Here is a 25,906-nt window from a genome sequence, read left to right as displayed (position 1 = left end):
ACCTTAAATTATTCAAAATGGACTTTTCATGTCTTCCGACATCGTCAGTTTTTTCTCATAACATATACCTTGCCCTTAGAAACCCCGGCATCTTGTACGCTTCTAATTTCTTTGGATTTCCCACTACTTGTTCAAATCATAATTTTCCTTCAAAATCCGCAGCTGCTTTCTTGAAACTCCATTATCCTGTCTGGTTTCTCTCAATTTACTTCTTTACCTTGGTTTAATTTATTTTGATATTTATTATTTCAGAAAAATGTCTACCTCCATATGCGCTCTATAAAATTATTTTGATCCCAAAAGTCATGATATGGGGAAACTTACGCTATTTCTTCAGTTCGTCCTGGTTTTTTTTTATCAGAGTGGGCCTCTAATCATTCCCAACCAAGCTGAATTATATGACCGTTTCACGCAATTTGGCCGACAAAACCCCCATGACGAAGAGAACAAACCTGCCGATAATACCCAAAGTTACACTATTTACAAAAACTTAGACTTGAAGGCACAAAACTCAAATATGAATCCATTTGGTCTACGTACTTTATGAAATTAGAATAACTAGCGACTGTTCGTGGGACTAACATTTAGTTTGCCACGCCCAGCGTCAGTAGCGGTACTAGAAGTGTCAAATGAATTTTGTTCATCAAAACAAAAGATGCTCTACAAGATGAACAGTTTAAAATAATCAATTATTACAAGTAAAGTTATTAAAATAATTAAACAAGAAAAGTAATTATAGCGTCAGTAGAGTTCTAGTATATTTCTATGTTTATGAACGGCCCCTCACAGAAAATTGCTATTCATTATTAGCTACTAGATTTATGTTTCGTGCAGATTCACTAGAATATGAATATTTTTGTTATGTACTATATTGTAGTATTTGCGACAGCAAGTAGTGAAACATTCATCCAAAGTAGCCAAGACACTCAGAAGTTATGAATTTTCAGATATACCATTTGAAAAACACGAAAAATATCCACAAAAACTCACTCTCACAACACACAGTCGACACGAATGCCACTCTAGTGGTAAAGTGTCTTTAATAAACTAATAATAATAATTACAACACACATAACTTTTAAACTGGTTGATAAAAGCTGATTGAATAATAAACAAATTCACATGTTGTTACGTAATCAGCAGCGGCTGACCTACGAATATGTTCATTCTCGACAATTCTAAAAACATATTCATTTTTAATAACCTTGTTACACTTTACTTCTCTAATATGCATCGTTTATGTCCATACAATCAACGATTATGCCATTAGTCAAGAATATGCGCTTCATTATTTGATGATGTATTTTAATATTTCCAAAACATATCTTTCACAGAGAAAACTAAATCGTACAAAGAGAAAGTTACGCCACCTTCCCGTGTGTTTTTTTCGGTCTCCGCTTTGTGCGACAACGAACAAAACTGGTTTGACTTGCTCAGCCGTCCTGCTGCTGCTGGTCCGTTGCTTACTCACACACGCAAGCGCATGAAAACTGATGTTGTTCACTTGAAAGAAAAATGGTTTTGATGTGGAAAATTACATTTTCCACTAATTATGTCTTCGACAAAAATCTTCCTCTTGAAATTTCCTATCTTTGGACGGGACTCAAAAAAGGGCTTTTCATGTAAACTTTTCGAGATATTGCTGTGCAAAGTAAAAATTTGGCTGAAAAAAAGTCATCACAATTTTGTTCAAAAATGGTTTTTGGAAACTGATAATCATTTTCCACAAGTTAAAAAAATCCAGGTGATACCTTGATCATTCCTCTAACTCTGCACGGCGACCGTTTTCAAAAATAATGCTTCATTATTTTTAAAAAAATCATAGAGTAAAAAGTGAGGAAATGCTTCCAGTTTCACCTTAAGAACAAATTCCATTCTCGATTTACACCTTCCACCTCCTCGGGTCCCGCTGAAAATCGCGCAGCATTCCAGGCAATAATGCGAGAGGGGATTAATTTTACCCGTCAGCGTTTACCTTGAACTAGATATTCGCACCGGGGCGACATCGTCGCCATCATCTGCTGCGTCGTCGTCGTCATCGCCGTCGATTTCATCGTTGACGGTCGATGTTTGGATTTGAGCAAGTTTGCAAATATTTGTATACTGTTGGTAGTAGGATGCTACCGTGCACGGCGACGACGATCGCATCTTTGAGTCTCGATGCGTTGTTCCGCTCAACTGAACAGTCAGTGGAGAATTTAGGCCTCCCGGTGGAAATTCCTTCCTCAGAATAGGATAATCCACTTAAGGCGAAACTGGAAGCATTTCCTCACTTTTTGGTTTTTGATTTTTTATTAAATAACGAAGCATTATTTTCAAAATCGGTTTTCGTGCACATGTAGAGTATGGATCAAGGTATCTTCTGATTTTTTTTGCAGTAAAAAATGTTTTTCGTTTTTGCAGAAACCATTTTTGAACAAAATTTCACAAAAAAATGGTTTCTGCAAAAATGGAAAACATTTTCCACCTCAAAAAAAATCAGAAGATACCTTGATCCATACTCTACATGTACACGAAAACCGATTTTGAAAATATTGCTTCGTTATTGAATAAAAAATCAAAAACCGAAAAAATGAGAAAATGCTTCCAGTTTCGCCTTAAGTCGCTGGCCTCGCAGATGTTTGGGCACAATTATTTATGTCACTCATCGCGCCGCCGCCTGTCGACTCCTCTTCATCGTGGAATGAAAACAATCTTTGTTTATCGTTCTCTCTCTAAAGCTCTGATCTATATAGTCAGCTGAACGCCAGCTGACCCAAATACAACGACTAGCTTCCGGGGAGAGAGTACGGTGCGGGATATCGGATTTCTTCGGGAAAATAAAAACCCATTAACCTGTAACGATGGCCCCTGTCACCGATAATAGAATGTCGGTCCCGGCTGGGTTTACGACAAGAAATAAGAGTATATATTGGTGCTAGATCCATTAGATTTGGTTTTCCATCTCCACGATTTTTGAATAAAATAAAAAAATAAAACCAACAATGATCGACCAAAATCTATTTTGGTCATTTTTTCAGTGTACAATGCTACGAGAATACATAAATTTGCTACTGAGTTTCGAATACTGAGTATTGCTTTACTTAGCAGACTGTAAATTCATTAAACAAAGAAAAGTTAAGATGTATTAAGAGATTGACAGAATGCTTATACAAATTCAAAAAGTAAAAAGATTGAACAAATAATGATTCTCGATGCACTTCTTCATTAGGATTTAATTTATTAGGATGTAAGATTTTTTTAGAATATGGCGACCGTTAGTACATAGCGACCATTAGTACATAGCGACCGTTACTACATGGCGACCGTGAGAAGCGTTAATGTTTCATTTATTCTCGTGGAAAGCTAATTCTATTACTTGGATTGAAAATTGTTTGGCAGGTAGATTGCCTCCATTGAAATGAGAACCAGTTCTGTAATTTAGGGACTTTTCAAAGGACACAATTGGATACATTAGCTATAAGTAGTTAACAGAAGCAACAATGTAGAAAACAACAATTATTGCATTTATATAACCACCTGTACAAGTGTTACGGATGGCCAAAGAAATCGTTTCTATTTTTACACTAAATATCTTTCAAAGATGTACCACAAAATCATAGATAGTTCTACAGTAGAGCTATATTTATCCAACACAGCATTATTTTTTTTTTTCAATTTCTCGGTATTGTTATTGTTTTCTCAGGGCAGTTACAAGACAAACGCCTCGAAAAACTAATAGAACGTGCTACATACAAAGCATCCAGAAATTGCTGGATTTTTTTTCCTGTTAAACTTTGTTGTTCGTCTGAGTTTGATTTCCATCTCTCCGTAGCAAAAACTATCAAATTCTCGTTTCCATTCAGTCTATCGAATGTTTCAATTGTTTTTGTAGGTCAGAGCAGTATAATTTGATTTAAGTTATGGTGAATGTTAGATTTTCACAATAATAGTATTTTTCAATGACTCAATTAATATGTGTTATGTATTCTTTTGCTATAAAAACACGAAGGTTTTGCGGTCATTTAAAAAACAGCTATATTTTGCTTTATTCAAGCGGACTTCTTCCTGGTCCAAATAAAAATAAAGTTAAAAAGCTTCTTGGGCATTTTGGAGTTATTTTCGAAACATCGTTTGGAGAGATTTTGGTTTTCTCAAAATTACTTGAGAAATCAATAAAAAAAAAACATTTTGGAAAGATGGTTGGCTTCGTTCGTTTTTTCATGCGGAATAATGAATTTAAGCAAAATTTTGTAGCAATGAATGGTAAGTCACGTGAATGTCTTTTTGTTGAAATTCTCAAGAAATTCGTTTTTGAAATTTATCAGGCTATCAAGCCAAGATTCCCTGCTAAAGTAACTTTTTAAAATTTAATCCCGAAATGTTGCTCCAAAATCTTTCCAAATTGCCCCGTAGATTCATCCAAGGGTTTTGCGTTCATAAAATTCACAGGAAATGTAAGACAAAATTCTGTTAGAATCTTCTAAATTCTGATATTTGGTCGAAAGCTATTTCATGAAAGAAGAAATATATAAAAAAAAAATCTCCGATGTAAAAAATCAGCAGTAGGTTTAAAGAAACGCATTAAATTAGTTGGACAATTTTACACAGTACACATAGGAAACTTTTAAAAACTACCTATTTTCAAAAAAAGGAAAAATATAATCAAATACCTCAGCTCGATCAAATCGCTTTTCGACTAAATGTTCATTCGAACAAATGTCATTTAACCAAACGTCATTGTACCACATGTCTTTCAACCAAATGTCCCAAAACCATAAAGGTCCAAATCCAAAGGTCCAAAAATATTTGGAAACATTTGAAATATTTTCGATTCACTTAAAGTGTATATCTCAGCTCCCTGACAATATGTTTCAAATTTTCCTAGTAACTATCGTTGGGCAGTTTTGAATCGATGTTCGCAACATCGATGCTTTTGTTCCGATTAATCGATTTTTTAAATCGATGTTGAAGTCCCACAAAATCGACCGAATCGATTTTTTTCATTCGATTTTTCTTTCGGTTCACAAATATAAACTTTTATTTTTCAGAATGCACTACAGAGTTTAACCATTAAAACAATGTACATAAAATCAAGAAAAAATGTACGTAAAATCGAGGGTCTATACAATCTAGAGTTTACTAAATCGAGGCATACCTGTAATTCTCATGTTTCTTTGGCAACTCCTCCCAGGAGTCTAAGTGAAACTTTCTCAGGTTTCTGGAGGAATCCTTTTTATGGTTCATTTCGGGGTTCTAGCACATCCTTCTCAGAATTCTAGGTCGGTACATACCTGGATTCCGAACTATTTTTTAAAGAATCCTCTTCAGGATTCTAGATGAATTACTCTTAATAATGTGGAGGATCACTCTCAGGGTTCTGGAATAATCTCTTTCAGGATTCTAATGACATGTCTTTCAATGCTGCAGGAGAATTTCTCTCAGGATTCTAGGAGAATCCCTCTGAGGATTCTGGAAGAATCCGCCAGGGAGTTCTGGGGATATCCGTCTAAGAATTCTGGAAGAATCCCGAGGAAAAATTTCTCTCAGGATTTTGAGGCAATCCGTCACAGGATTCAGAGGGAATCCATCTCGGGAATCTGAGGAAAGCCCTCAGAATTCTGGAAGAATTCCTCTAAACATTCTGAGAGAATCCATCTCAGAAAACTGGAGTAATCTCTCCCAGGTTTCTAGGGAAATCCTTAATAGAATTCAGGGAGAATTCATATTGCAAGAGTCTTTCTTTTTTTTTTTTGGGATAAGGTCTCTCATGCTGATGGTGTGATAATTTTCAGCATTTTGAAGGATAATTTTTCTCAGCAGTGTTATATGGAAATACCTATCAGAATTCTAGGGAATCTTTGGATTCTAATGGAATCCGTTTCAGTTTTTTGGGATATTTACTACCAGGGATCCCTATCAAGGGTGAAATCCCTTTCAAGATTCTAAGAAATTTATGAATGATCTGGGTTGATTCCACTAAAGATTCTGGAAGACCCTCACTTAGGATCCCACTCAAAATTCTGAGGAAATCTTTCATTCTCAGGAACTCTTCTCAAACTTCTTGCAGAATCATACTCAGCATTCTCAGGATTGTGGCGCAATTCCTCTCAAAATTCAGGGGGAATATTTCTTAGGAATCTGGGGGAATCCCACACAGGATTCTAGTGGTATCCCTCTGCGGATTCCCAAGATTCTCTGAAAATTCGGCTTTCTGGGGTATTCCCCGTCAGGATTTTTGGGAAATTTCTCTCAAGATTCTGGGGAGTTGTCCATGAGACAAGGTTCTGGAGAAATTCTTGGGATTCTGGGGCTATATTTTTCAAGATTCTAGGGCACTGTCTTTCATAATTATTAATTATTGATGAATGAGATGATGAGAAATTTAGATTTTGGAGAATCCCTCGCATAGAAGAAATTCTTTTTTGCATGATGATTAACCTGGGCTTGTTAGGGGAATATCTGTAAATAAAAAGAAAATCGGGTTAAGTACGGTTCCTTTGAATTCCACTAAGAATTTGCATCCTTTGACAGATACGTATTTCGACCTCAACTGTAAGGTCGCCTTCAGTGTCTTGTACTTGACTTGAGTCGAGTCAAGTACAAGACACTGAAGACGACCTTACAGTTGAGGTCGAAATACGTATCTGTCAAAGGATGCAAATTCTTAGTGGAATTCAAAGGAACCGTACTTAACCCGATTTTCTTTTTCTTTTTTGCATTCTACGAGAATCCCAGTAGAATTCTGTTTTCTATATTCTTGATCAGTTGCTCCCAGAAATCACTTTCAGGATTCTGGGAGAGTCCCTCTTAATAATCATGGAAAATCCCAGACGAGATTATGGGCAGATTCTCTTCAGATTCTAGTATAATAATTTAAAGTTTTTATAGGAATCACTGTAAGAGTTCTGGGACAATCCCTTTCAGGAGTTTGGGGGATTCGTTTCAAAGATTCTGAAGGAATGTCTTTCAGGAATCTGCGGTAATTTTTCTGTTTTATGTGAGAATACCTCTCAGAATTCCAGAGAATCCTTCTCAGGATGCTGGGGAAGTCCATTCTACTAGTTTTCGTAATCCCTTCCAAGAAGAATCTTTATCAGATGTTCGGAAAAATCCTAATTAGGTTTCTATATACATGATATTTCTCTAAAGAATCTGAAAGAACCCCTCTTATGATTCCTTTCGGGATTCTGGGTAAATCATTCGTAGAATTCTGGAGAATACCGTTCGGGATTCTGGCAGAATTATTCTCAGCATTCTAAAAAATTCCACCCAGAATTTTAGGGGAATTCTGGGAGAATACTTAACAGGATTCTGAAGGAATTCTTCTCAGGATTCTAAGGGAAACCTATCTCCCAGAATTCTGTGAAAGTATATCTCAGGTTTCTTTGGCAATCCCGCCCAGTATTTCAAGGGAACCTCTCACAGGATTCTGGAGTAATCTTTTTACGGGTTCTAAGCTACCTTTTTAGGATTCTGGTTCATACCTTTTAAGTTTCTTGGGGAATTCATCTTAGAATTCCGAAAATCTTCTGTGAGATTCTCTCTCAGTATTCTAGATGAATTTATTCCAATAGTTGGAGCGGACCTGGTGTGGTGGTTAGAACACTTGACTATCACGCCGAGGACCTGGGATCGAATCCCACTCCCGACATACTCACAAAATGTGGGTTCTTCTTTCGGAAGGGAAGTAAAACCTGGGTCCCGAGAAAACTAGGCTAGGGTTAAAAATCTCGTTAATATTGAGCATCTCAAAATTTATTAGACTTTTGTGCAAATAACTTTTGCACAGTGATTATTTGCACACCTCACTGAACACCTGCGTTTTCTCACTATTACCCCGCCAACCACATTTTTCCTCATTGTTAGGTTTTTTTCACTCATCGTTTGATGAGTTCAATTGTTTTGATTACCGTCATATCGGCATAGAACATCTAAAAGGCGAGTCCATGGAAAACATACGAAATAGATGACATGTATTCAGTAACATGGGGAAGTTAATTTGGGACTCTGCAGTGTTTTGACGAACCAGCTAGATGAATCTGGAGAATTTAGAAACAATTTGGGGGTTTCAAGAGCCGGAATCAGTCGGAGGAAAGTTGGGGGTGGGATGAAATACAGAGCAAAAGCTAATAAATTCATAATAAATAATATGTTGGGTAGAAACTATAATTTTAGTTCAGCAAGGTTCTTTCGTGAATTCAGGAATAAGATGGTTGGTACAAAAAATCGGCCCCTTATTAGCTGCATCATACAGCCCGGTCTAGAGTAAATTGCCAGTGCATATCACCCGGGAAAAAATACTTTTTTTTTTCACCCCGACGCAGCATTACACTGAATATTTTCCAAAAGCAAGTTTCGCTGAAGGTCGTTGTCTGTGAGCTCGTCTCTCTTGTTTTGGTAAAATGTCAAATATTTTGATGCACACGCCTACTAATATTAGTGAGTGTGCACATTTTATCTCACTAAAACAAAACTGCACTAGAGTCTAAAAACTCATGCAATAGTCAATACAGACAAAATAAAATTATTCCAAGAACGTAGAAGAATTGCTCTTGGAATTCCTCACAGGATTCTGGGAGAATCCATCTTTTGATTCTGGAATATTTTGGGAGAATCCCAAGGGAAAGTTTCTCTTAAGATTCTGAAACAAGCAATCACAGAATTCTGGGAGAATTCCTCTCGGATTCTGAGACAATCCGTCTCATAGATATAATCTCCATCTAGGATTCTAGGAAAATCCCTAATTCAGAAAGAATTCCTACCAAGATACCGGAAGAGTTTTGCTTTCTTTTCTAGCTACTGTCGCTCAGGATTCTGGTGTTATCATTTTCAGCATTCTGAAGAAATCTTTCTCATAATTCAAGAGGAACTCCTTTCAGAATTCTGGAGGACTCTCTTTAAATATTCTGGGGAAATTTCTCTCAGTAGCCTGCGGAGATTTATCACAGTACTAAATGGGAATACTTCTCAGAGTTCTGAGGAATATCAGTATTATTCTTTCGTTTCAAACATATTATATTTCTTTTTTTTTTTCACGGAATGTACTGTCATAACGTTATATCCATTTTCGAATCAGTGTCGCGAAATGTTCAAAGTACAATCTCAAATTTTGATATTGAAGTTATTTCGACAAATAAAACATACCATGAACTTGAACTACATACATCAAACGAATCATTTTATAGTTTTGTAATATTTTATAATATCGAATCGATGTGAAAACATCGATTCAAAGCATTCAATTAAATCGGTGAATCGATTCTGCTGATCCGATTCGAATCGATTCACAAAAATCGATGTCTCAGCCAGATCTGCCCAATGCTTAGTAACACACTTAGGCTTTTTACTTTTTCAAATGTTATGCAAAATTTGAGCAGCAGTTGGTACATAATCGATTTGGTGCGATAAGTGTTTGAATGTAGAATAACATAAATACAAACAAAATGAAACGAGCTCACCAGCAAGGATGGGAACACTCACTTGGAAAGAGTTACACTCACTTGCAGTTTTCTCAATTTAGAAGCTTGCAATCAAGAAACGATGTATGGACGACTTTTACCTTGTGATTATGTCTAAAACTTTGCCGAATAGAGTAGGGGTCGCACACGCATACCGAAGTCGTGTGGGAGCTGCGAAGGTAACTCTCCACGAGGTGAATGTAACTTACACTCACCTCGTGGAGAGTTGCTTTCACAGCTCTGTCACGACCTTGGGATTCGTGTGTGACCCCTACTCTATTTGGCAAAGTTTTAGACGTAATCACAAGGTAAAAGTCGTCCATACATCGTTTCTTGATTGCACACTTCTGAGCAGAGAAAATAGCAAGTGAATGTAACTCGTTGCAAGTGAGTGTTCCCATCCCTGCTCACCAGCCCATTTTGCAGTTCTGAATGAAAGAACAACATAAATCACATGAAAACTCACATTGCTGAAAGTTTTATAAAATATCTCAATAATCGTTCATAATGGCTTGCGAGAGAAGCAATATAGAATCAATTTTTCACTTAATCTTTACTAGGAAGGCTCAGATGATTCAAAGCACTACGGAGCCAACATAATTTATTTGCAGGAAGGAAATCATTGGGGATTTGGCTTTGATATTTTTAAGCAACTGTTGAACAGAATTAGGGAGCATGGAACGCTCAGCTAGATGTACCAATCAACATAACTTGCTGCAGGCAACTATCAAGTTTAATGCCAACCCAAAACGAACATGCAAACTTCTCCTCTGCAGCCTAGCGCATTTCTACGTGTAGGAATTTCGCCTACTTCTAGGTTATTTCAGTCTCAGATCCAACCATGTTTCCAATCCACCAGGGGAGCATAAAAAATTCATTTCATTTTTCCTTAATGGTTTGACCCTCGTTCGGCCGCGCTACTGCTGCTCCCAAGGGAGTAATCTTTACTATCTACTAGCTAGGCGGACAGACGGTTCGTTCGTTTACTTGTTCCGCCTGCAAGCACAATGGAGCACTTCCTTTATTTATCTATACCGCCGCGCCGGCCGGCCGAAGAAGCATCGATATTCCATCTGCCACTACCTACTGGTCGAGGCTGCTTCGGCAATGGTTTGCAAAATAAATAAAACTCTCCGGTAGCAGCAGCGCAGTATTAGCTTGGAAAGACATAAAACGAATCAAATTATAATAAAGAGCTGCAGAAATAGTTTCCATCTGTGTTTCTCGAGACCCACAACTCGAGGAAAATCGAGCGGAGAGGTTTGTTTATGTAATCATACATAAACATTTGTACCATTTCATTCATATGGTCCGCACCGACGACGACGGTCGACGACGTCTGGGACACGACATCTGAACGTCTGTAGGTGTACAGATCCGGAAGTAATCCTGTGCTTTGGTGTATTGGAAATTTTGTTTCCATTTTTTTTTTCAAGCTGGCAAGGGACGACTGACATTTTCTTTTCTTCTGTTATAAAAGAAAGTCGGCTATCCCGTTGCGCTGATTTCCTGCCACTAGAAAAAGGATCCATTTTGAACAAATCGAAAGAATCGGATGTCAGTACCTACAGACAGCAGGGTACCGAACACCACCTGGTGGTATTCTATGTGTATGTGTTTGTTTCGATAAATGTTGTGACTTTATTGGAATCGGAACCCTTTTCAACATGTTTAAGAAGTAGTGCGCCTTTCGACAGGTATCCTTCTCTTGGGTGTCATTTGGGCAGGAGGAATTTGTGGCGGTCGATTATTGACCATTTTCCGAATGGAATGATTGGCCAGGGTTTAGTGAGATTTGGGAACGTTATTATTGCTGATAGTTTGTTCATTTGCTAACTTTGTGTGTCAATTGACCATATTAACATCCGTATACCATATTGAATCCTAATGTTCTGATCCATGATGCTTATCAGCCAAATAATGTATTTGTCAGTATATGACGACCGTAACTACATGGCGACCGTAAAAGGCTTTCATGTTGATCCGAATGAATGGGAAAATGTTTCATAATTTTTAGCATAATTGCGCCTATCTTCGAAAAATATGGTTCTTCCATATTTGAAGCACATGTTATGCTAACGGTGTCCAGGAAAATCGAAAAACTTCGATTGAAGCTTCAGTAAACGACTTTCACTTTGAATGTTACACAACTACTGTTCCTCTAACTCCAACTGCTGCTGCCCAGTCGGATTTCCTTTGCCATCATTATCGATTTCCCCGCTGGCTGTTGCCGTTTCGTATCGCATCCTTGCGGCATCGCAGAACTTCTGAACCGAAAGAGTAAGTTTTTCTCCGACTTTTCGCTACATATTCAGCTCCTACACCCCCACGTCCATATCGGTGGAAAGAAAAAAAGTTTGACACAATCCAACTTTTATGTGTTGCTGTATTCATTTTAGTTCTCGCTGTTTTTTTGCTCTTCGAAATCGCTAGTTTTTCCTCTTTGTTTATTTTGTTTCGAAGTTTTTCCGACTGCCAATTTCGAGGTGGCAGGGAGAAAATCCCATTGTTTTCGCGCTCCTCGTCCTCAGTACTGTATCATCGGAGCGTTGACGACGACAACGACGACGATGTGCTGGCGTTGATGGAAATGTTTATCGTTATTGCCTTCGGTATTGTTGTGCTGTGATACGTGGGGCGATATTGAAACTCTGTGTTGCAGCAGATGTGTCGATGACTTTTCAAAGTTGGTGAAAAGTTCGGATTCATTCAACTGAGGGATATAAGTTTGTTGTATCTTTTTCGGAATTAGAAGGAATCCAAAGTTAATTTCTTTGTAGTATTGTTCTTTGTGACAATACTGGTGCATTAACTCCGTTTGAAAGCACTAATAATAATACAATAATATAATGAGATTGATAACTAAGTTCGATTTAATAACATGGAACGAACTCACCGATAAATAATCAAATATTCAAATTGTACTAAATTTCTTAGAGTTTGAAAATTTCAAATAAAAAAATCTGTTTTAGTGGTGTATAATGCGGTTTCTCCCTGTTTTCAGTTCTTTTCTGAAAACAGTGACAATAGCTATTGTCAAGGCCACGTCTATGCAAATGTTGTTTCAGTCCACCATAGTACTTCAAATAGACGACAATTTTCCGATCCGGACAGCATGTCGCCAGCGCCACTCGCATGCCAAGTCCACAAAAAGTATCCAGTTCTATTGTCAATATGACAAAGAGTCCAACAGAAAACACTTCCCCGAAAAAATCAGCAAAATGGATGATTCGAATCCCGTTGATTTTCCGTTTTATGGCCAATTCTCGTTCTAGTTGAGGGTGGATGGATGGCCAGTAGATTTACCCAAAAAGAAAAAAAAAACTTAGAACTTTTTTACGTTCCCTCATCCTTAGAACCAGGGCGATGCCGAAGAAGTTCGTCTCATTCCTCATTGGTTGTGTTGGGAATTGGAATCGTATTCAAATTAGCGGGAAGTTGTTGCAAACTTCCGTTGCCACTTTTGTGTCTCCGACAGGCGACGATTGTGTTTCAATTTTCCGTCCCAATTGATTGCACACAATTCTCTGAATTCATTGTGGTCGCCACACTTTTGATGCATAAATTGCGTGTGGAAGGTAACTGAGGTGGAAGTGAGAACAGCACAATTGATGCTTGGCGATGACATTGAGATCTTGAGTAACACAATAACAATAAAAAATTCAATTTCTAGTCTTATGATAACCAAACTCTCACTTCTAAGCAATTGTTTTTATTTGTTTTAAAACTGTTTTGAGTCCGTGACAAAATTTCAAGTTTTATCATCGTTATAAAGTAATTTTCTTATTCTTATTAGGTCTACATGTGCGTGATAAAAACTGTATTTAATACAATAAAACAATTTCTATGATACTTATGAAAGTCTGCTTAGTTTACCCTAGTTCTGAACGATTTTTTTTAATTTTTGGTTGCATGATGGTTGTAATATATAACAACCAACCAATAATAGCCAAACAGAACATATTAGACTTCATCGTCTTCTTCTTTATGACTCGACGTTCGCATTGGAACTTGGCCTGCCTCTCTTCAACTTGGTGTTCTTAGAGCACTTCCACAATTATTAATTGAAAAGTTTTCTTTGCCTGCCATTGCTTGAATTTGTTCATTGTGTGGCAAGTACAATGATACACTATGCCCAGGGAGTCGAGAAAATTTTCCCGACTGGAACAGGAATCGAACCCGTCGTCTCCAGATTGGCGATCCATAGCCTTAACCACTAGGTTGAAGACAATCACTAAACCGTAAATGCTAACAAGAAACTAACATTCAAAGTATTTGGATTTTTTTATACCAATTCTTAAGATCAAACCACCACTACCTCCAGACATGGAATCAAATTTGCATTCAGAGATTCAAAACCAACTTTGCAATTTTGCTAAAACAAGCTTTCAATTTCAACCACCGCATAGCTGATCTGCATAGCTAGTAAGTATATCCTCGGAACGTTTCAACTTTCCCAGAAATCCAAACTTTTTCGTCTTTGCATAATCTGCCGCATCGGCCAATCGGCACATCGCGCAAAGATAACGGCAAAACTTTCCTCTCAGTTGGTTTGCCGGTTTACCACGATAAAGGGCGAAAAAATTACCTTACTTACTTTACACTTGCGGTTTGCGTGTGCGTGACTTTTTTTTCCTTCCAATAGCTAGATGTGTCAAGTTTTTTACATTCTATGGTTTTTTGGCCACACTCTGAATGCTAATTTGCGATGAATAGAATAGAGTTCCAAATTGTTAGAGTTTGACCATGAAGAATATTGTGGATCGAACGCAATCGCTGATGGAATTTCAGATAGTTTGTAAGAAGCAAGGTAGAAACCATAATTTTTGCGGTGTTTGAATGTGATCAGAGAAAAGTTAAAAGTTCCAATTGTGGAAGATAGGAAAGCACATGCTGTGTGATTCTTATTCATTTATTTTTCATATGGCGACCGTAACTAAATGGTGACTATAACTACTTGGCGACCATTAATACATGGCGACCATTACTACATGGTGACCGTAATTACAAGACGAATGTAATTACTTTTGCTTTTTACTTAGCTTTTACCACAAGAACTACCAGAACAAATATTTATCCGTCATGCTGAAGATTCATACTAGAAGCTTGTCGTGTCGTGTCCATGAAGAAGTTGAAGATTTTTCCTCTGGATGATAACTTGAAAAGCAAGTGAAAAAAGAAGAACTCTGGATCTGGAACAAGAGGAGGGCTATGGCATCGCTTCCAGGTTTCTCCCATATTTTCTTCTCTGCATTTTATTAGTGTTCTTTTTTTATTTCCTCCCAGGAGCGGCATTTTTGCAAGATTTGAATCTTTTTTTTTCAAGATCCCTCCTCGAGATTTTTCCAGGATTCCTGATTTCCGATCGACTTCTCCTGCAGTTTTTAATGAGGATCTTTCTGATTTTTTTTTTTCTCTTCATTGCTCCTAGTGTCTCATGGGGTACGAAATATTTGGGAAATAACAGGAGGAACTATGAAAATATCTGAGAGAAACCCCTGAATGAGCTGCGTGCAAAATCTCGGCAACAGGAAGAAGTCCTTCGAAGCACTTCTGCAGAAATCCGGGAAGAAACTATTAAAAAGCCACCACAATAATCCACGAAGGAACTTTGGTTGAATTTTGGAAAGATCTCTGGAATGAATTCGGAATGAAACTCTGGGAGCATATCGGGAAGACTTTTGAAAGAAATTCGTGAACAACTCTCAGAAATCTTGGGAGTAACACCGGAAAAATTTCAGAGCAAATCCGCGAAAAAAAGAGAAGAACTCCGGAAGAAATTCGCAAAAACGTATTCTGTGAAAAGCTGCGAATGAATCCAAAAACGGAATTGTGGTGGCAGTCCAAGAAGGTCGAGAAGAATCTTTGATAAAATTTTGAGAGAAATCATCAGAGAGTTTTTGGAACAAAGTCTGGATAAGAAACAAATCTTTCAATGAATTCTCAAACCCTGAAAGAGTATTCTTGATCACAAGTTTCTCTAGATTTTACTAGTATCCATAGGAATAGCCAAGGTAATTGGTACCGCTCATTTTAATTCGAATATGTTAGTGTTTCATCGTATTTTCCTGTTTTTCGTTGGTTTTGCACTAGAATCCCAACATAACTACTACACGAGTAGTAATCTTTGGATTTAACTATTCAAAATTTGTACAGTAAGGACCCGATTTTGTCAGCCCCATTTTGCGACATACTTTTGGATCTCGTTATCTTACGGTCAAACTTCAACATATGCATCCATGTTTATCATATAACTACAGCTAAAGGGCAGGAAATAGAGGGATAAAAATTTTGAAAAATTGTTTAGGTTTTCGAGGAGAACAAAAAATTTGTTCCGAAAAGGGGCTGACATAATCGGGTCACTTATGTATAGTATACTACAGCTGTGCGTACCGAATTCTATGTTCGAAAGTAGTGTAGTAAAGACATTTTTATTTAAACGAACACGTAGCAGATGTAGTATTTACTACCAAAATCTCAAAACTAGCCAAATAAGCCATGATTTTGCGAAAAATGGTCATGATATGTGCATTTTGTCATAACGCAACCTTAGTGTTACCTTTTAGATAATTGTTTTGAAAAAATGGCAAATTAGGTCATGCAATCATGCATTCTGAGATTATGAACCTAATTTATGACATCATACGCATGATTCATGATTTTAGTATTTATCGTTTTCGATTCATATTGTATTAACGATGGCAAGCAGAGTCATGAAACCATGAAGTATATATTCTAACCATGAACATAATTCATGAAAAATGGGCCCTTAGGGAGAGTGGGGTCTGACCAAAGTCTAGGCTCCACACAAATTTCGAAAAAAAGGGCTAAAGCTCTCGAAGTCGGGGTAGGGAGGTTATGGTCTGAGATGGCAAACATTAACATAGTTTATGGAGAGCACCTAAGCATAATTCATGGTTTTGAAGATTGGTGTTGATGATTAATATTTTATTGAAGTGAATTTATAAAACAATATATAAACAACGGAATACCCTAGTCTTGTAACCTGTTGAACTCTTTGGGGGCCAGAATCCCGTGGTCGTTGGTAGTGGTCATGCTGTAGTTGTCTAAGGCAAGCGTTCAGCAACATAACATCCAACCCAAGTTCAAGAGCCTTACGATCTTTCAGTGAGTTATAGGCTGCTTGATGGAAATCGGTATGGTGATGGCAGGTAGGACCGGTTCAGCTAACGTAAATTACTGGACGGTGTCTGGCCATTTGGCCGAATGCCGAATCATGATCCCAATAATTCAGAGGAAGTTTTTAACATTCTAACTGCTAATATGACCATTAGAAGTATTTCCTTCTTTTGATTATGGGCAGTTCTTTCTAGTTCTGATACTCAGGGTTTAGTTGGCGTTGAAACTGTCAGTATTTTATCCAAGGTTTTTCCTTATTTGAATCATAGGCTGTTCTTTTGAGTTAAACCTAGATGGGGAACAGTGACATGGTCTCTTGAGTTCATCATTCATTCTTCGGCCAAATGGCATTCGGCTTAACGACCCTTTCGGCCAAATGGCGTTCGGCCAAATGACCTGGAACTACTGGAGGGCCTCCGTTTCCATTTTTCCTTGTAAATATGTTAAAAACTTGACCTCAGAACTAAGAAAAGTATTATCTGGAATCTTTGGCGAGATAGGACTCAATAAAATTGTCTCCTTGTGATTTCAACTGAGAGGATTGTTTAAAATAGAAATGCTGCAGGAGAGTTTTGATTTTACGGCTTTGACTTATCTCCTACGCTTCGGCACTATTTTTTCACACACGCTTTTGATTTTTTTACATATAATTTTTCACTTCTTTATTGCTTTCTGTGGTGGTTCCCTGACCTCAAATCTACCTGTACCACTACTTCAAATTTTGAAATTTTATAAACAAGTGAGCTTGTCGCAGAGGCACGTGACGAAGTGCTCACATGTTCGCTTCATAAGTGACTGGTCATAATTTATTTGTAATTTAATTACACGGCGCTACAGTTTCATGACCTAACGTCATGATACAATGACTAACTGTCATGATATTTTATTTCTGAAAACGAGTATAGATTTGCGTAAAGCTTTTAGCAAACATAGCTAATGGTCATGAAGGAGGTTATAATTGTTCATGATGAGCATCTTTTAGGTCATTATATCATTATATCACGAAGCGGTAAGGGTAATGATTTTATGACTTTTTGATCATGTATCCGACAATGATGTCAATGCCAATGTCAGACATGGAATAGCAACCATAGGTGTGTGCAGTCAGTCCAAGCTAAGCTAAATTAAGCTAATGAATCTGACAACAATGTTTCTCGTGCATTTGTTGCAGTTCCTAAAGAAATTCTGAGCGCTCAAAAAATGTGTAGTTTGCTCATTGTTTTTGCAGCAGTTTTTTATTGCTTTCCATTTTCCAGTTATTGCATAGTACCTTCGATGAACATTTTAGTTTCCTTAAGGGCAAAGTATTCGAAGTACATACTAGCTCAAATTTTCTAGAGAGCCGTTTTCAATAACAGTTCAACGAATACGGCTGAAAATGCATCATGATGGTCGTTTAGTCATTGTCAACATCGTGATGCATTTTCAGCCAAATCCGTTTAACGGTTTTTACAGTGCTCTCTAAAATTTGAGCTATATATTCCTAATGCCTTGTCATTAAGCCACTCTGAGCGTAATTTTGACCTCAAACAAAAACGAGAACAAGCCGTATATTTTAAACCGTTAAATTTAACGAAAAAAAATGAAATATATTTTATCCACCAAATCGCTTTTCTCCATAAATATTGTAATACGTATTTGACTGTGTTCCCTGGGGTTAGCATTTTTACAAGCGACCGAACCTCGGTCTCTCGTTCACATTTTAAAAAACAAATCAAAACCCATAAAAAGTACTCCCCAAAGACAATTTTGATTCCTATCAGCGAATGTTTAAACAGCCATAAACAAGCCGCTACGTTTGACGACCCCCCGCGTTCAGTTGGCTCCTCGTCCAGTTTTTTTTTTATTACGAATCAAAACCAATCCGGAATGGAACGGAATCGGTTTTCGTACACATGTAGAGTATGGATCAAGGTATCTCCTGATTTTTTTTTCGTGGTGGAAAATGTTTTTCGTTTGTGCAGAAACCATTTTTGAATAAAATTTCACAAAAAAATGGTTTCTGCAAAAATGGAAAACTTTTTCCACCACAAAAAAAATCAGAAGATATCTTGATCCATACTCTACATGTGCACGAAAACCGATTTTGAAAATATTGCTTCGTTATTTTATAAAAAATCGAAAACCAAAAAAATGAGGAAAAGCTTCCAGTTTCGCCTTAAGTGGTACGCTTACCCTACAATAAATTTAAGTAAACTGTTGCGCGTGTTTTTTTTTCTGGATGGCTGTGCGAGTTAATACAGCGAAATGATGGAAGGAGAATTCGATGCGCTGTTGATGATTATTGTCCTGCCTTTGATTTAATTTGTTTGCTGTACTTCTTTGGGGGTAATATATGTTGTATATTCTTGTGATTACATATTTAGGTTTTTTATATGCAAAACGATGAATGTGCTGTTTCAGATTATTTTGAAATTTATTTACAGATTGTCATGCTTAATTCTTTTACAGTGTTTTCTGTGCTTCGATTTTGGCTGGACGCCTAAAATAGATAAAATTAAAATTACTGTCTTTCTCAATAATGATATGAGTAGCACATTTAATTACAAAACTGCCAATACAAGCACAGGCTTTCAAATTATTGCACAAGTACATAGAGAATAGCAAGAACTGCAACTGACTTGAAGTATATTGAAAACACGTATTTCTACCACAAAACTAAGAGGAAACAATGAGATTCGGTACTGTAATGACACAGCTCTAACATTCTAGCTCCAGTAATCAAACGTATAGACCTCATGTAGATTTTACATCCGCCACTAATGTACCATAGGCCTGTATTCTAGTGTATACCAGAGAATTGTAGCCAAACTCCACACTAACCCCCAATAAGCCCCACACCACCGAATATGTGTATGTGTACCGTCGTGTTCCGTTTGAGCCGCTTTGCTACATGGTTTTCCCGTTTTCTTTCTTTTTTTCTTTCCCAATCTACCCGTAACTTGCGCGCACTTTCCAAATCTCACCTACTACCCGTTAACACAACTACCAACCACCTTTGCCACCGCCCGCCACTCACTACACACACAATCTTCAAACCAAAAAAAATGCCAACCCCACCAAATAACGCCCTAATTTGAACACCGTCAACAACACGTCAACTTCAACCAATCAACAATCAACCAACCAACAGAGCCAAGGAAAGAAAAGACTGACGTCCAGAATAGTGCTGCGAATGGGTCCTGCGGGGAGCACCCGGGTGGTGGCGGTCCAGCGACCATCGACGGTGGCCTCCAACTGCAGCAGCAACAACAGCAGGCATCCGTGCCGCCGTTGATACAGCCCAAGCCGGAACGGCCCAATACCCTGGGGCCGAGCAAACTGTCCCGGCGGGTCCTCTGCTACCACAACACCGATGGTTGTAAGTATATAGATAGAGCCTGATGTGCTGACCGTGTAGAGGTTGGGATGCGGCTGTCTGTTACCTTTGGGGTGATGCATAAGGTTTTGATTCGGGAACGTTGGAAGGCTGAGTAAATCAGGTGACACTGGCTGTGGGTTGAATAACCAATGGATCTAAGAAATTCGGGACAAAGTTGAGAAAGTTTTGGGTTACAATTACCAAACAGATCCCCCAAGATTACACAATGTGGTCTAGACTTCTGTAGACAAGATAGTAAAATGGATTACAGGTCGGACTCGATTATCCGGAGTCGGGTTCTGAACCTTTGGAAACATATATCTTCGAAACGAAATGTTGTAGAAAGATTAATTTTTGACATTTTATCAACCCAACTTTGAATAGTAATCAGTCAAACTTTCAGCTCTGTACAGTATTCCGTTCCCAAGATATACGTTTGGGAATCTTCAGAACCCGACTCCGATTAATCGAATCCGACCTGTATTAAGGTTCATCCCAAGTAAGATTCAAATTTCACAAAATGAAGACAAATTTATGAACGGAACTTTCTGATTAGAGGCTTAAATATGCTCACAAGAAAGTTCATACCTTATAAAGTTGCATGGAGCATCTTCAGCAACTTTCAAGCTGCTTAAGAGGCTCACGCTGGCAGCCTAAATTGTCATTTCAAATATCAAAAAAAAAAAAAAACGATGGAAAGCAGAAGGCAAAATTGAATTTACATCATTAATGAATATGTTGTTGTTCAAATAAGAAAATATGTGGTTTACCGGATTCGACCTGGTAGCTACTGATTCAGAACCCTACACTCTATCACAATACCACAATTATGATGAAGTGCACATCACCAGCAGAAGCAAATAACGAAATTAAAAAAATCTTTGAATATATTTAATATGCTTTTTCTGGAACAAACCATTTTAAATAAATATTTTTTAAATTTAAATTTTAAAACCGATATTGAAATGTTATACATATGTACATAACTATGAACAAGAAATAAAATTTTCCATAATGTTTATTACCATTTTTTCCGCTACATGCGTTGAAACGTCAGAAGTTAAAAAAAAAACATTGTGTGCAAGATCCTATTTTGTAAGATGTAAATTCATAGTTTCAATAATACTGAACATTTTACAGATATCTTCAACCTGTTATACTATTATAAACGTAGATGATTCCCAAAACCTAAATGATCTTATTCTAGTTCATTGTGAAGACTTTCTCAAATCTACTTAACTTAAGACTGTATCTTAGGTTATTTGATTCACGGTTTTTCAGCAACCAAAAGTCAACATGTTGAATGAATATTACGTTACGGAAACGACTAAGCAGTCTCAATGAAATCAAACGATACTATTTGATTTCACCCAACGTTTCGACCACATTTTGGTCTTCTTCAGGGGTTAATCGCTATTATCGTTTTTCGTCAAATTTTCTGCACAGAACTGTCGGAGTCATGTTAACTATTTTTTACATCAAGGTGGTGAATTAGTGATTCGTAGCTAGATCCTAATTTCTCGTCACTAATTCTTCCACTTGTTTTTGGCACTGTTTAGTTTTCTGTTTGTACGAATCACTAATTCACCACCTTGATGTACAAAATAGTTAACAAGACCCCGACAGTTCCATGCAGAAAATATTTAAAAATACAAATAAAAATATAATTAATAACCAAAATTTCAATAGAAACGGAAATAAAAATAAGAGTAGGTGCAGGAAACGAAAACAAATAAAAAAGAAATGGAAACCCGAGCAGAGAAAATATTTTAATAGCATATTTTAATTTGGAGAGCAAGAAGGGATATTGCTCAAGTTAGATTTTGATGGCCATTAGTCTTGTAGAGGTTTTGAGAACCGTTATAAACCTGATTTAAGAGATAAAACATCTTAAACTTATAACCAAAATTAACTCCTGGAACATCACCATCTTATCATGTTTAGCTCTTATACATAAGATCTATTCGAGCTATTCGTTTGACTTTGAAATATCAAATTTTGTTATTGTTCTAATATTCAATGCCAGGAACATTTTTATATCAGTCAAACTAGTGCACAGTGGTTCACGAACCAGATTTACGAGGAAAGATACATTTAGCGCCTACAAATGATCTTTTAGACAAATATGGTCTTCTGCAAAGTTGTTCCTAATAATAAAGCCTTCTTTTCAACGTATATGAAATTTAGAGTCCGACATACTCACAAAATGTGGGTTCTTCCTTCGGAAGGGAAGTAAAGCGTGGGTCCCGAGATGAACTAGCCTAGGGTTAAAAATCTCGTTAATACAGACAAAAAAAAATAAAAAAAATTTAGAGTGGTCCATATTTTCAAAGAAATTGGAAACCAAACTATTTTATTTCCAAGAATAGCTATATACACTTCCGATCAAAAGTTTGAAGTCGTTCCCTCAAAAAGATAATAAGTCAATGTAATTTTGAACATGATTTAAATTAAAAATTTTCAAAAATGTTTGTATGTAAACTAAAGTTGCCAAATTTTCTAAAAAATGAAAATAAACTTACGGCAGTGTCGCTGGAAATTGGGTCGACCAAATTTTAAGATGAGAGCGCTAATATAACCTGTTTTCTATTAGCTTTCGACTGCTTTTTATCGAACTTAGCTAAAAAATCTAGAAAAAAAAGTTATTAGGTAAATTAACTCTTGATGTCATCGACCAAAAGTTTGGGGTCACCCCTCAAAATCGTCCAAAAGTTTGGGGCCACTATCGTAAAACATGGAAAAGTGATATGTTGATATCTTTGTCATCTTTCATTCAATTTCAATTCTTCTTGGCTTATTTTAAACATAATGAATGGTACTTACCGCATAGGCATTGAACCACACATATTTGTTAAAATTTACATACTAAAACTTAACGTAAAATTGCCTCATTTTTTGAAAGTTGGTGAAATGTAACATTTATATATACATATACATAATTGAATACGTTAAATTAAAAACATCAAACGCAAATTTAGTTAATTATGTTTGAAAGTTTCAGGTTTGAAATGAGCCATAAGCCATTAAAATTTAACTATAGATGACGCAGATTTTAACAAATCACTTTTCCATGTTTTACGATAGTGACCCCAAACTTTTGGCCGATACACCATTTGAGGGGTGACCCCAAACTTTTGGTCGATGACATCAAGTGTTAATTTACTCAATAACTTTTTTTTTTAGATTTTTAAGCTAAGTTGGTAAAATGCAGTCGAAAGCTAATAGAAAATAGGTTATATTACCGCTCTAATCTTAAAATTTAATCGACCCAGCGACACTGCCGTAAGTTTATATTCATTTTTAAGAAAAATTTGGCAACTTTTAGTTAAGTTTACATACAAATATTTTTGAAAAAAAATCACTTAAAGCATTTTCAAAGTTACTTTGACTTATTATCTTTTGAATGGGACCTAGGGTTTTGAAATCGGACGCAAATTGGTGGAGATATGGGCCTAAGAAAATAATATGTTTTTGAGAGGGTGACTCCAAACTTTTGATCGGGAGTGTACATTCTTCGGAAAAGTTGTAGATCTATCAATATTGAGCAAGTTTGCTGAAGACAGTTTTTATGTAGCTTTAAAATTGACCGATCTAGAGATATTTTTCTGAATTGGCCTAGGGTGGTTCAAGAAAACCCGGTTTTCTGGTTTTAACATTTTCAGTTTCAATTTCTCATCAAAGTCGCCCAAGAAGCCCTAAATAGGGCGGAATCAAAAGGTACAAAACTTTATTTCACTCATTCGAAGAGGGTATTCTGCTTAGAGGGTTTGAAAAATCGGTACAAGATAAAAAATATCTTTTACCAGCATTCAAAAAAAGAAACAGTGTTATAAATCAAATCAAAAAATTAATTATTTTTGTAGCTCAAGAAAAAGTAGAATAGTGCCTATTTTTTCTAGAAAATCTTCAATATCTTTTGAACGGAATGACGTAGCAACATTCCCAGTGCACGAAAATATGCGTTTTTGGAAGCTCAAAAAGTGGTTCTTTTACGACTTTGATGAGAAAATTGACACATTAATCTTTTAAAAAGTAGTGCAAGAAGCTTCTCTTGATTTGATTTTTATCATAAGAACTTCAGATTACTGCACGCTATATCCAAAGGGAAGTATTATGAAAAGTGAATGTACCTCAAAGTTTATTCGCTAGAATCGTATTTTTGGACCTCTAGATTCAGAATATGTGCGATTTAAAATAATCCATCTTGGGTTTTTTTTCCATACATTTTTATATGGGATGAAATTAACCTTAAAATGACCTTTTTCGCCATTTGTATGGGAAAATAGGAAAAAAATCAAACAAATCGAAAAAAATCAAAAAACCCAAGATGAAATATTTTAAACCGCACAGATTCTGAAACTAGAGGTCCAAACCTACGATCATATGGAATAACATTTGAGGTACATTCGATTTTCATAATACTTTCCTTTGGACATAGCGTGTACTGTGTACTGGCAAAGATGTTATGATTTTTTTTTTAGAAAGACTGCAACTATTTGTCCATCTATTTATGAAACTTTATATTTGCCTCCAAAACTTTTGTGCTATTGCTTACGAAAAATCATCGGATATCCAGACTAAAATCTTCGACTGAATTCTAGAGAAACCCCATAACTATGAATTGCTGAGTCTAAAAGGTTCAGTATGTTTTCGAAATTTTTTGAAGATTTTTCTGTAGAGTTCCTGAAAAAACAAAAGGTTTTTTTTTAAGTTTTGAACTATTTTTGCAACTTTTGAGTTTGATTTTTTTTAGTCAACTTACATCTTACCAAATCGGAGAATATCAAAACTGTTAGAACATTTTTAGAGGAAATCTAGCATGAATTTAAGGTAGATTATTTTGTAGAGTTTCAGTCTGAATTATTTGAATTGAGAGATTTGCTTACTGTAATAAGTATGAGTTCATGGCAAACTCCTAATAAAACTAATTAAAAAAATTTTGGTAGAAATTTATGGAGAATTTTTCCAAGTTATCCACTCGAAATTTTTACGAAATTTAATAGGAACTTCTGTTGAAAATTAAGTCGGAAATTTCATCAGGAACATATCATAGATTTTCTCCAACATTTCTTCAGTTTTTTTTTATTTCAATTTCCTTTTGATATCAGAGTTTTATTGACAATTCTTTTGGGAGGTCGCCAGAACTTCCTCTAGAAGTCGCGTTAGAAAAACTTTTTGTTAAGTGTTTATTTTTATGATGTTCGATCAGCAACTTCTCCAGATATTGTAGCAAAGATCCACTAGAAATGTGCTTTGGATTTCTTAGAAACGTCACTCTGTTTATTGCTCTAGATTCAAAATATTCCACAATGACAATAATACCGTCATTGACATATTTGTAAGGATGATTGATATTTTAAAGATTTTGTTTCATGTTGTACGGGCAAAATATATCCTCTATATAAAGGGCACTGTGGCCTCGGGCCCCCACATTTGTAAATCCGGCCCTGCAGACAACACACATAACATCCAGTGGCCCATCCAGTGGAGAATTCTTGGATTTTTAGCGTTCGTCGAGATACAATTTTTATTGTTCATTTTTTAAATTTCGAAAGATATGTTGGGAAAACTTTACAAGATTTTTGAGTCTCATTGGTGATTCAATTTCACCCAGTGCTTGTAGAATTGAAGTCCTTTTGATTAACGAATCAAAAGAAAAACTGCAGTTAGGAGTACGGAGTTTGAGGATGATTTTCTTATTTACATGCAGTGCTGAAAATGTCATTTCGACATATCTAAATTCAACCACATCCAGCTCATTTTAGAAGCTCAACCTGAGAATATTGTATATGAAAAACTTGTGCTGCTGGACCAGCCCTACAAGAAAGTCACGGAATTTTTTTTTTCGAATATTTAAGATAAATGTCACGGACTATCTTCGAAAAATGTCAATTATCTTCTTGGTGAATATCATTCAACATTTTTCGCAGATAGTCCGCGACATTTTCCTTGAATATTCAAAAAA

General features: G+C 36.5%; 1 protein-coding gene across 5 annotated transcripts in view; it reads left to right on the top strand.

Moving 5' to 3' along the window:
• LOC109412528 (AF4/FMR2 family member lilli) overlaps positions 1-25,906 on the top strand; it is a 635,361-nt gene that overhangs the window by 549,946 nt on the left and 59,509 nt on the right. For all 5 annotated transcript variants that reach the window (XM_062852329.1, XM_062852328.1, XM_062852324.1 and 2 more), the window contains one exon: positions 19,714-19,941. In XM_062852329.1, the coding sequence (XP_062708313.1) occupies positions 19,714-19,941 (228 nt within the window). The remainder of the gene's footprint in view (positions 1-19,713; positions 19,942-25,906) is intronic.

This window comes from Aedes albopictus, chromosome 2 (assembly GCF_035046485.1).
Source record: "Aedes albopictus strain Foshan chromosome 2, AalbF5, whole genome shotgun sequence".
NCBI classification, from domain to species: Eukaryota; Metazoa; Arthropoda; class Insecta; order Diptera; family Culicidae; genus Aedes; species Aedes albopictus.
The sequence above is the reverse complement of the archived record's forward strand: the minus strand, read 5'-3'. Positions and strand labels throughout refer to the sequence as shown.